Here is a 12719-nt window from a genome sequence, read left to right as displayed (position 1 = left end):
GGGCCCCCAGAAACACACGGGCTTGACAGGGATGGTGATTACCCAGCACACGTCAGTGTGCACAGCCCCAGCGAGTCCTGAAGGAATGAGGAGGCCAAGGGCCCCTGTGAAGGAATCGGGGAAGCCAGAGAAGTCACCTAACCAGTCATTCTCCCTGGGTGTGCAAGGGACATTTGGGACAGCAGCGTGTAGACCTGGAGGGACAGTCGGAGGGGCTGGGCAGGTGGGCAGGGTGCCACTCACATTCTGGCCCCGGCACATAGCATCGCCTGAGTGATGGGGAGAGGCAGCCAGCACGTTACTGGTCCTCTGGGGGCATGGTGACAGGGGACTCCAAGACTTGAGGGCAGAACTTCGTGGTGATGAAAGTGCTCTCTATTTGCGCCATCCAGTATGACACACACTGGGCACATGTGGCTGTAGAGCAGCTGCAATGTGGTTGGTGGGACCAAGGCACTGAAGTGTTAGTTGTTTTATTTTAATTAAGATAAATTTAAGTAGCCACATGGAGCTGGCGTCTTTCCTGTTGGAGAGCACAGCTTTGGGACCTCGGCTGGAAAGAAGTTCTGAAAGCTAGGCAGGCTCCCTCCCTGAATCGTTCTTCTCAGTGGCTCTCGGAGAGCCGTGCAGCCTTTCCTTTAATGACAAGTGGTGGGGAGCATGCGTCTTGTGTGAGCCTGAGCCTCGGAGGCTGCGGCAAGCGGCAGAGCAGCAGCCCCAGTCACTGGGAGGCGTGCTTCCAGCACATTCTGAGTCACACCTCTCCTGGAGAGGGGCACATTCTCATTGTCAGCTCGTCTCCTGTGGAGAAGCCAAAGGGCTCTGCTTTCCCAGGCCAGAGAACCCGGGCGTCTGTGGTTGCCTCTGCTGTGGGAGCAGTTGCTGGAGAGATGGCGGATGTTGCCCAGGTAACGTCCCCTCCCTGACAAGCAGAGGGTGAGGACTGCAACAGAGTGACTGGCTGTTCCTCTTGGGAGGCAAGAGGCTCTTGCTGCTGTCTCTGTTGTCTCGGGAGCTGGTGGGGCTTAGTCACGGAGGCTGGGATCCCTCCCAAGTCCTGCCTGCTCTGGACCACTCACTCCCAGGATTTGGTAGGTGATAAGAATGAGAGCTGCTGTTTAGCCAGGATTGGTGCTTGATGCTTTATATACAGGGGGTGCCAAAATGTATACAAGTGGGCACTTTGCTCAGTGTTGCTCAAGCAGTAGTTCGCCGTAATCAGAAGTGTCTGGACGCTGATGGTAACCACCTTGAGCACCTTTTGTAATTGCAGACGTCAAACATGACTTGTATTCATCTTTTGTTATCGGTATATATTGAGTATCACAATGTTAATAGTTTTTTTACTTTCTTAAAATGTGTATACATTTTTTGGGCGCCCTCTGTATATTATCTCATGGACTAGCCATGGCAGCCTGTAGTGATTCTCATCCCACGTTGCAGATCAGGAAAGTAGGGTGCAAGTAATAGACTGTAAGTTCCAGGAATCCTGGGGCCTGTCTGCTTTGCTCACCTTAGTATTTAACACAGTGCTTGGCACATCACAGTACATGGTTGCCGGTAGTTTTGTTGTATGATTGGTGGATGGATGGATGGATGGATGGATGGATGGATGGATGGATGAAGCAAAGCTTAGAGTTGAACTGAAGTCTGTTGATGACAAAAACCTGAGTGCTTAACCACGAAGCCATACTGCCTCTGGCTTTGTGTGATGCCCTCCTCTGCCTGCCCAGGTTAGGGTTTTCTTTAAACACCTTAATTGAGTTATAATTTACATACTATAAAATTCACGTATTTCAAGTGTATGATTCAATGGTTTCAGTAAATTTATAGAGATGTGCAACCATCCCTACAATCTAGTTTTAGAATATTTCCGTCATCCTCAAAGATACCCTCTAGTCTGTTTGCAGTCTAATCCCCATTGCCACCCACCCTCCCCAGACAATGACTGTTCCACTTTCTGTCTCTATAAATTTGCGTTTTTAAACATTTAATATAAAAAGAGTCATACAATATGTCTTTTGCATCTGTCTTCTTTCACTCAGCGTAATATTTGTGAGGTTTATCCATATTGTAGCATGTATGAGTAAGTCCATCCCTTCTATCGCCAAATGCTATTCCATTGTCTGGGTTAGACCATGTCTGGCTCATTCATTCATTCATTGGGTGATAGACGTGGGTCATTTCCAGTTTGGGGCTGTTATAAATAATGCTGCTGTGGACACTCGTGTACATGTCTTTATGTAGAGTCTGTTTTTAGTTCTCTTGAGTAGATTTCTAGGAACAGAATTGCTGGGTCATGATAAATTTAGGTTTAATGTTTTAAGCAACTGCCAAACTGTTTTCTCATGACACTGTACTAATTCACATTCCCACCAGCAATGCACAAGGATCCCGGTTTCTCCACACCCTCACCAACACTTGGTATCGTCTGTCTTTTCGCTTACAGGCAGCCTGGTGGGTGTGAAGTTGTGTCTCTTTGTGATCTGAATCCATGTGTCCCTGATAGCTCATGGTGTCAGCAGCACTGTGCATTTACTGCTGGGCTGGGGTTTGACCTTTTCAGCAAGGGGTTGGCAAACCTTTTCTCTGAAGGGCCAGATAGTAAGTGGGGCTTTCTGGCCGCATGTGATTACTGTCACGTATGTCTTTTTCCCCCCACACCCCTTAAAAAAAATGTAAGACACAGTGCTTGGCACATCAGAGTAGACATGCTTGGCTTCTTTTGCACAAAAACAAGCAGGGAGATAGTGCGAAGGCCCCATGAAAGCATTCCCGCGGCCCATCCACTCTGGACGTGCAAGAGGTCCCCCACGTCTCCTGGTAACGTGGGCTTGGTAGGACCGCACCACAAAAACAAGGGCCGGGCTCCTGGGAGCCTGGCAGTCAGGGTTCCAGAAGTATCCCTATTTCAGCCCCACTGCGATTCATCACCAGATGAGCTCATCAGAGTTCCTGGGATGAAACCTGCTCATTTGTCACCCACAGCAGAGTGACTGGACAGGCCTCCCTCTGCCTGTGGCTGCCCTGTCCCAGAGCTTAGAGCCTCTTCTGGGAGCCAGTGGCCTACCCACGGCTATGACCACGATGTCACGGCCACCCTGTCCACCTGTGGCTCCCACCGGCCTCTCCCACAGCTCCTCCACCCCTCGTCACCTGGGCCCCGGCTCTAAGAGCCTGTCGGTTTCTCCTGGCCTTCACCCCATGCCACCAAGCGTGCTTGACCCCTTTATAGTGTCTCTTGTTGCGTCTGTCCTTCCTCTCCATCGTCAGTGCTGGCCCTGACTGATGTGACAGAAAGAGAGGGACCTCTGGAGTTGATCAGAGCCAATTCTGACTCTTGAATTGCCCCTTTCTAGGTGTGTGACCTTGGGCAAGCCATGTCACCTCTCCAGCTGTGATAGTCTTCTGTGTAAACAGGATACTAGAGTCCTACAGCAGAAGCTGCCGGTGCCTCAGCTTCTTACCATCCCACTGAAGGCTGCTCACTGTGTACCTGTGTGACTCCACGGGCGGCGTGTGTATTCCTGGCCGGGGGAGCACGTTGGCCTGGGCACAGAGTACTGGAGTGTTCAGGAAGTTTATGGATAAATGCCACCGCTTCCTTGCTCCTTGGATGGGCCAGCTCTAAGGCGTGATCTGCACTGTCTCCGCGAGGCCCCTGTAGGACTCAGCACCCATTCATTCCCACAGTGGCTAACGTTGCCAGTTGTCCAGTCATAATGCTTGATGATGCCACCTCTTCTTCCCAGTCTGCCTTCCCCGCGATGCACTGATGTGTCCTCCAGCCCCTCTCAAATAGATAACCCACTTGTCTTCGTCTTCCTGTCTGCTCCCCGGGCTGCTCAGCCTGTGGCAGGTCCCAGCTCCTGGGGTTACTGTGAGGATGCAGTGAGATGATGCCATAAGCGCTCGGCACAGTGCCTGGTACACAGTACGTGCTCATTATGTGTTAGCCCTTCTACAACCCCTGGGACCTTCTGGTTTTGAATGCAGCCTCTGACCACTGTCCTGTGGATGCCTCTTAAGCAGGGTTCCTGCGCTCGAGGGAGAGCAGAGGGCGCTGTGCTGGTGAGCGCTGAGGCTGGGCCCACCCTTAAAGGGAATGAACGGAAGCTGCGTGGGGGCCGGTGGCACCCAGTGGGCCCTTCTGCCAGGGCCTTGCTGCCCCGGAGTCCTAATGACGTCTGAGTGTAGAGAGCAGGGCATTGTACCCGTGGCTGCCCACCCCACGGGCTGGCTGTATTCAGCAAAGTTTAAATGAGGGTTGGCTGGAACAGTGTTCACCAAAGGTTAATGATGGCTGTTTTGAGGTTGTGGGATTTTTGAGACTTTTGTTTTTCATTTACCCTTTTCTTTGTGCTTTTCAGCATGGTTTAAATTTCTTACAATAAGCATGCATTATTTTCACACACATGAAAAATGAAGGTATTGTTCTTTGAAAGGTAAATAACTTGCAGCTGATCAGATGAAAAGGCACTTAAAGCTCAGACTACATTCAAGTCTAGAATCTGCTGCGGGAAGGCATGGGTGTTCATCATTGCGGTTCTCTTTGGGGCTTAATATATTGCAAGTTTCTGTGACCATTTCATGGTCATTTAAAAGTTAAGCCATTCTCTGGGTATGGGACAAAACCACAGTGTCCAGAACTCAAAGGAGCATTCATCTCCTAGGATGGAGTGGCTTCTGGCCCTGGGAAGTGTCTCCACGCCGCTGGCCTTCGGGCACTGTGTTCGCACAGACCTGGCGGGGAAGACAGCCTCCTGCCTCCCAGCTGTGGGCAGGGAGCTGGGCTGATGGAAACGAGGATGAGGCTGGTCACAGTCCCAGGGAAGCCTAACGTCATGGAGCTCAGCAATTGCTCACTGTCACCATCATCCCCATCAGCAGCACATTTACTATTCACTAAACACCCTCCCCCGACAGAGCTTGCCATGCCTTTCTTCAAGTCCTTATCAGACCCAAAATGATGGACGCGGAAAATTTCTGGTCTTTTCTTCTCCCCCACCTGATGAAAGCTGTGCTATCTTCACTTCGTTTGTTTTCTCTGTCCTGCTGGCCCTCCGAGAGGACTTGTCCCTTTTCTAGTTCTTGATTGGGAATGGATGAACAGGCAAAGAACAGTGAGAGAGAGAGAGAGAGGCAGAGGCACACAGGTGGCAGTAGAGAGTGGGGGAATGAATGTGTGTGTAGGGAGAGACAGTTACACTGATTTACACAAGAAAGATCTGGAAGGATGAGGGGGTGATGGGGTGGTGATTAGGGGTGTAAGTAGCAAGTAAGAGGTTCCAGAAAATCATGGAATGTGAAAAAAATGGGAGAAACAAAATGGAATACTCTTTGTATTGCTGTGTGATGCACATTTCATCTTTTTTAAATTGTTCAAAAGAGACTAGTTAAGTATCCGGATTCCCCTTTTTGTTACTGGTGCCTATTCTATTTGGACTATGCTTTCGAATGTAACTCCATACAGAGAGTGGACCATGTGGGTCCAGGATTTATAAGGGTTACATTTTGGAAGAGGCTGCAGGGCATTTTCATGCCCAATGTACAAAAAAGGAAACCGAGGTGCAGCGGGCGCAGTACTTTACAGGAAGAGCCAGGTCTGTGTGACCCTGGGTTCTGCCACTCATTCCACCACGGGGCCTCGCCCAGCACAATTAACTACTCAGTTTGACATGGGCTGTGTCCCCCACATACTTCCTTTGAGGCACTGGGTTCCAAGACCACTGTGTAATTCTTAGCTCAGAAGCCGAGTGGTGCGGAGACCCTGGGGGCCTCAGGGGCCAGTAGGAGCCCCTGACCTCTTCCTTCCTTCTTCCCTCATTCAGACTTTGGCTCAGAGATTGTGACATGTCACCCCAGCTGGCTGCTGGCACAGTGACACTAAAATTAGGTTTTCCCCATGGAGCAGTGCACTTAATGAAGGAGTTCATCCAGTTAGAAAGAGACTCCCCAGCAAGCTGGGGCAGCAGTGTGTATGTGGGGGGGTTGGGGGGGGGGCAGCCGCAGAGCCGGGAAGGAGCATTTGGCTGGGACCTCCGCCTTCCCAGGGCTCCTGTTTCCATGATGTCAGAGAGGCGGAACGAACTGCCTTAAATCGAGGGAGGCAGCAGCCCTTGCCCCAGTTGCTCTCTCTTCAGCTTCAGAAGTAGCGCCTAAGCGAAGGTGAGAATGCTTCCGTTTTCCTCACCAGGTGGAAGCTGAAAGTGGCCTTACATTTCCTGGGGACCATTCTGGGTGCAGCCCTGCCTGGCTGGGGTTCAATACCTGGCCCCCAGCCTGTCTTGTTTCTTAGCTGAACTCCACTCTCCAAGGATCAGGATGAGCAGAAACAGTACTTCCGACTCAAAGAAAGTTCCTTTGTGGGGCCACGAATGTTTCCACTCCTATTGCATTTGAATACTTGGGAAGTCAGTTGGGCAGAAGATATGATCTGAAAGAGAAATCTCTTCATTCTGTTTTAAAGTCACTGGAAATGATGTGGAAATTCCTCTTCTGTGATCAGGAGGCCTGGCCGTCTGCAAATGCACCCGTGATGTGGGGCAAGAATCTTCCCTTTTCAGATGTCTGTTTCTTATGGGGAGAGAGTGGTCCTCACTGACAGTTTCTTGGAGCCTTTGACATCCTAATGCATCTGATTATTTGATTATCTTGTATCTTCCGCTCTTGGCATATTAATAAAACATTTGTGTCTCTTTCTCTCTCTCCTGACCAGAAAAAGATTTACAAATACAAGAAAGTTCTGAGTAACCCAAGCCGTTGGGAAGTTGTCTTGAAGGAGATCCGAACTCTGGTGGACATGGCCCTGACATCCCCCCTGCAAGATGACTCCATCAACCAAGCCCCACTGGAAATCGTCTCAAAACTGCTCTCAGAGGTAGGACACTTCCTCTTGCTTGATTTTGCACCTCACTCCCCCCACCCATTGAAGTTATTTCACTGTACCTACCCTGAGCACCAACCCTGTACCAGAATTGGATTCAAGTTGGTGTCTCCCCGATGCCCAAGGAAGTGAGCGCTTCAAGGGTGGTGCGAAGGTTTGCCCCAGTGCTTCCAGCTGAGCCGCCTCGGGCTTATGGCAGGGATGCAGGAGGAGATGTTGCCACCCTGCTGTGCCACATGACCGAACTGGGTATGGGAAACGGGTCGGGGGAGAGTCCTGGTCTTGGGCCTTAGGCTGCCTGGCGGTGGTGATGACAGCAGCCAATTTCAGAATTCTCTTTCGTTCCCAAGTGGGACACATCAGGGAAGCTCCCAGACTGCCCTTGCTTCCTGCCCCGGTGCTGCTGGGGGTCATAGTCCCGGCCACTCGCCATCTTTCCCCAGCTCTGTCCCGCCTCAGCTCCGGCCATCCAAGCAATATGGCTTTCTGCCCTAATCCTCCCGCACAGCCTACAGCTATGCTTTAACTCACACAGGATTTTTAAAATCAGGAGGGTTCACAACAAAATGGGAATTTCCAAATTCTCTTTAAAACCAGTCAGAAAATCCGGCAGCAGTTTGCAGCTGGCGCTCTCAGTGCCGCCCATCCGAGCCATCTGCTTTGCCAGGCAGCCCCACGCTTTGAGTGTGTGCCGTGTGCCAGGTGCCATGCTGGGCGTTTAAATGAAAACAAGCCCCTGCCCTCCTGGAGCTTCCATTCGGGCAGGGGAGACACACAAGGGAGACCTAGTCCACATGGCAGTCATGCTGTCATTAGAAGGCAAAGGGTGCTAGGAAACACACTCGTGTTTACTCTGTCGCAGGTGCTGGCCTAAGCACTTTGCACGTATTAATACACCTCTCGTTGACTTGCCTTCCTGGCCCCCTGAGTCCACTGGAGTTGATGACTCTTGATTTAAACTATGTATGGTCACCAGAGCAAGGCTTCTGTCCCCTCCCCTGGGGTGGTCCTTGCTCTTCTGACACCCTGGTTCTCTGGGTAGCTCCTACACACCCGCTCGACTCCCTGCTGCCTCGCTCTGGCCCTCTGTCTGCAGGTCCATACTGGTTACTGCCTCTTGGTCTAGGAAACTGACTAGGCCCACTGTGTTTGCTGACTAGAGAGGGTCCCTCACCCTGGGAGAGAGGTAGAAAGTGGGCTACAGTGACTAATGGTCACAAGCAGAAGAACAGAGGCTGTGCCTCACGTGGGAGAACAGCCTTGTTACAAAGAAGAGTAATGACTCAGCCTCTGAAAGGAATGATGGTCAAGGTCTAGAATTTGAGGCCAAGCACTGGACGCCCAACCTCAAGTCCAGGCTCACCCTGAGCAGGGGAAGGGGTCTGGTAAGCAGGCCAGCGGCTGGCTTCTCATCTGAAGAAGGGGAAGCCACTGACTTTCAGTGAGTACCTGCTGGGTGCCAGGCGCCACACATATAACGTCTCATTTAACACTCACATTCTCCCTGAGAGATGGGCCTTGCTGTCTCCATTTCACAGATAAGGAAACTGAGGCACAGAGTTTCCAACCTGCCGAGTAAGCAGTGGGGCTGGAAATTCTACCTTTGGGCTGCCTGGTTCTTACTGCAAGACCATAGCACCCACCATCATTAAGTTAGGTTCATCGTCAGGACGTTGCGGAGGTGGCAGATGACACTGTTTCCAACCTCTGATGGGCTTTGCTTCCCATCTCAGATATGTTTCATGTGACTACGTGCCTTTGTCTTCTTCAGCTTTAAATCAACTATCTCAAAGTCAGCTGATCTTCAAGTGCTAAAGTGGAGAGATAAAGGCATTTCAAAACAAAACAAAACAGAATAAGCTTGCATTTGCTGTGCGCCTGCTATGTGTCAGGCAGGGGTCAGTACCACCCTGTTTTACTGATAAGCGTGGCCGTTGGTAAGGGACAGAGCTGGGACAGGCAGCACTCCCTCCAGTAAGGCCTCCACCTCTCTGAGTGACACTACCACTGTTTTGAGCGCACGCCCTGTAACCAATCACTTTGGCAGGCATTTAGAGCCAATCTTTCACACTTCTCCCAGAGACCCTGCAAAGGAAGTATTAAAATGTGCGGAGAGTCACAGAGGCTCTGAGACATTAAGTTGCCTGCCCAGGGTCACTCGGAGAAGTGGTGGGCCAGGACCCACGCCCAGGTCTGCCCCATTGTGACGCTCACGCTCTTGTGCAAAGGTGTGACACGAACCTGAATTGGGAGAGACTTTTTAGTGAGGGGCAGACGCACCTAGTATGTAGGACCATGGTTAAGAGCAGGTGTTTGGAGACAGAAAGACCTAGTTCCGCCCTCAGGAGCTAACTGGTCTTGGACAGGTTCCTAGACCTCTCAGTGCCCCGTTTTCATCCACAAGCTGGGGCTAACGTTAGTACCCATTTCAAAGGACTGGGGGTCGACATTCTAATACATAAACCGTGCCTGGCATTGTGCCACACACACACGGAGCCTTTGAGAAATGGTCACATTTTTATTGTTCCAGGAGATGTTTGTTATCTTGACCTTAAGCACCCTCAGCTTCATGTCTAGAGGGGATTGGGTGGAAAAACAAACAAATCCTCCCTCCTCTTTGCCCTTTTTTGTTTAGAATATGTGTGGCTAGATTCGTTGTTCTCTTTACTCAGGTTGTTTCCGAGGCCTCTCACTCAGAGGCTCCAGGCATCAGTTAAGTGACCAGAAGGTGGGCAGGATCCCAAGAGAGGGAGGGGGGAAGAGGGAGTTATTAGGCGGCAAAACAGTTCTGAGAAAGAACTATCCATCTACCAGCCAAGCAAAGCCGGCTTTTCTGACCTCCTGGGCTTTCGTTGAGTTGACTGTGTGGAATGGCCACTCAGCTTGGGGTTCAGGTGTCCCCTCTAATGCAGTGGCTCTTAGCACTTTCAACCTGGGAGTAAAAATGGCCTCGGTGGAGAGAAATTTTCCTGCAGAGTGGCATGGGCTGCCACCGGTGAATGGGACAAAGAAAGTGGTATCTGTGCTCGCCAAAGGCTCTTTCTGGAAAGGGGTGCAGGTACGGTGAGGGACAGGCTGGTCCCACTGCAGCCTGAAAGATGCAACTTCCACTTACGTGGGAGAAGCACCATAGCTCAGTGGAAATCCAGGCTTTGGATCGGGACAGATGGGTCAAATCCCCACTCCACCGCTATTGGCTATGTTCCCGGGTGAGTGACTGCACCTCTTTGAGTCTCCATTAACTCATCTGTCAATGGAATAGTAGGACACAGTAGAAGAGAACCATCATAAGAAGGAAAAATGGGTGGGATGAGCATTACAAAGCTCTGACATAGTGCCTGAGGCAGAGCGAACTTGTAGTCAGTCATAAGGGAAGAAAGACCAAAGCCAGGCTTTCATCTACCCTGAGCTGAAAAATGACTGATGTCTAATAATCTACCTTAAATGGGCTGCTCAGACTCCAACATCCACAAAAAGGAAAAAGTGTTTGAATTCAAAAACCATCCTCCCAAATGTTCCTGGATTCTAAGCATCGTCGGTCAGCCGTCTCCATGGGAACCTGGACACTTGTGGAGCTCAGACACTAAGACTGGTTCGGTGCCCACCTTCATCCCTCGGGCAACCAGACACAAGCAGATTCATGGCTCACTAGGTTTTCTTTCACTTTAGCTGCTGTTAAACACGTTAGATACCCTCAACACACTCCTTAAACCTTTCCAGGTGGTGGATGCTGTGGGGCTCTTTCTGGAACCCAGGAACAGTTGATCTTGCAAGTTCACTGTCCAGTGAGGAGGCACCTTACAAGCAGCTGGTGTAGCTCTATTAGGAAATATGAAGTGACACCAAAGAGAGCCCATGTCTACCGAGAAAGACAAAGCAGAACGCACCACGAAACTAGCAAAAAAGATAATAGTGGCTGTTTCTGAGTGTTCCCATGAGTTCTCATTTATCACGTATTCATTCCTTTCCTCATTTGCATATTCACAGGATGGCTGTACAGGTACCAATTGTGTAAGAAAATTCCAGATAGGGGTGGAGGGGAAACCCAAGAATTAAACAAGTTTAATCCATTCAACTTAATACTGTTTTTGAAAAGTTAATTGTTAGAATGTGAATTTAGCTAAAACATCTTGGGCCAACTCAGAACACCAGTGTTCCCTGGGAACCTAGTTTGAGAGCCACTGAGATAATATGCGTGTCACTCCCGAAAGATTGCCTGGCACAGAGTCAAGACTTAAAAGTCTGTTCCTTACATATTTATTATGAACCTGTCTTCTGGCTTCCAAGTGGCATCGCTGTGACAAGGGCCAACCACAGGTTTAAGCCCCATCCTCTCACAGCAGCTTAAAGAAGATCCCATTTACAGAAGAAGAAACTGCTTCCCACCGAGTCCAAGGTCACTTAACTCACAAGCGGGGAAACAGACTTGGAACACAATTCCCCCTGTCCCAAAGCTGCACTTTTCTCCGACCCTGACCATGCCTTTGAGGGTCTTCTGATGTGTTTAATTAGGAAAAGTGGCAGCAGGGCTCTGTCTGAGAGGCTGAAAGCATTTTGTGACTGTGTGGGCCTTTGAGATACAAATGTTCCATTTTATTAATATTGTTTGTTTTGCTTTGTTTGCTTTCTGCGTTCCACCCTTTAGAACACAAACTTGACTACCCAGGAGCATGAAAACATCATTGTGGTAAGTCTCTTGCCATCCCTCTCCCTCTACCCACCTCCCAGTGCCCACGGTTCTTCCCTAGTTTGGGATAATTTTTCAGGCGCCAGTGTAATCCACCAGCACTGCATCCTTGCTCAGTTTTGTCTTTTCTATCAAGCCAGACATGTCTACCTCCTGCTTTTGCACATTTCAGAGCCCCAATTGATTGTGGGGGAAGGGAGGGTTGTAATTATGAGTCTTTGAGGTTTGTAGCAAATGTGTCTTAATCGACTCCTCCTTCCTGAGTGTGCTGAGGGAGTTGAAGGCAGGATATGGCAGAGACCATATAATTTATTCAGAGGCATAACCCTACTAGTGGAAAGGTAAATGTTCTCTTTTTCCCCCAGGCCATGTCTCCTAATTAACCCACAAATAGAACCTGGATTTAATACCCTCTGATACACAAAATGAGATATTTTCTGGGTTTTGACTATGATGTAAGCATCTTTGGGGTAAAATATCTTCTTCCTGAGTGATTTTAAGCTATGAACTGTGACTGTGACTCTCACTAGAGAGAAGAAAAATAAGATTGCACCTACTTGGTGCCAAGGACTCTGCTGGGTATTTGAATGCACAGATAACTAAGATAGCCCCTGCTCCCAAGGAGTGCCTTGGGTGATCAACTCACTTGGGAAAGAAGCCAGAGAGCTTCCCGGAGGCGGTGATGTCTGAGCTGGGTTTTGAAGGATCAATAGGAGTTTGCCAGATGGCAAAACAGAATAAAGGCCCTCCAGAGAAAGGAAACAAAGCATGCACAGAGATTGAAAACAACATGCTCTATTCTGGAAGCTTCAGCATTGCTGGAACATAAAGCATAAGGAAATGGGAAGCAGGGAGGCAGAATGTGAAATCGATGTGACAGGCAGAGGCTTATATGCCTGGGAAAGGACCTGGACCATCTGCCCAAGAGCTCCCATGGCTGCAGCGTTTCAAACAAGGGCCACATCCCAGACACCATGCCTCTCTGAGCTTAGTTAGGGCTTTAGAGACCCACACTCGGCCCTGGCAAGCCCAGTCTACAGAATTACCCTCCTTGCTGCAGCTGGGCTCTGTGGGCACCAAAGGAGGTGAGCCCTAGGCATGTTATCGCCAAGCCTGAGCACCCGTTGCATCTCTGGTCAGAACGGG

The 12719-nt window shown here is 50.0% G+C and overlaps 1 protein-coding gene across 2 annotated transcripts in view; it reads left to right on the top strand.

The window, feature by feature from the left end:
• Positions 1-12719, top strand: part of CMIP (c-Maf inducing protein) — a 233986-nt gene that overhangs the window by 174066 nt on the left and 47201 nt on the right. Inside the window, exons 1-3 of one of the 2 annotated variants that reach the window (XM_019743708.3) lie at positions 876-908; positions 6719-6880; positions 11532-11573. In XM_019743708.3, coding sequence (XP_019599267.1) covers positions 891-908; positions 6719-6880; positions 11532-11573 — 222 coding nt within the window. In that variant the 5' untranslated portion in view covers positions 876-890. Of the gene's footprint in view, positions 1-875; positions 909-6718; positions 6881-11531; positions 11574-12719 lie in introns of those variants that run through there. The other variant, XM_019743707.3, reaches the window with a different exon arrangement.

Source organism: Rhinolophus sinicus, chromosome 8 (assembly GCF_057876585.1).
Source record: "Rhinolophus sinicus isolate RSI-liver-muscle chromosome 8, RSI-T2T, whole genome shotgun sequence".
NCBI classification, from domain to species: Eukaryota; Metazoa; Chordata; class Mammalia; order Chiroptera; family Rhinolophidae; genus Rhinolophus; species Rhinolophus sinicus.
Note: the sequence above shows the minus strand (reverse complement) of the source record. Positions and strands in the feature narration are given on the sequence as shown.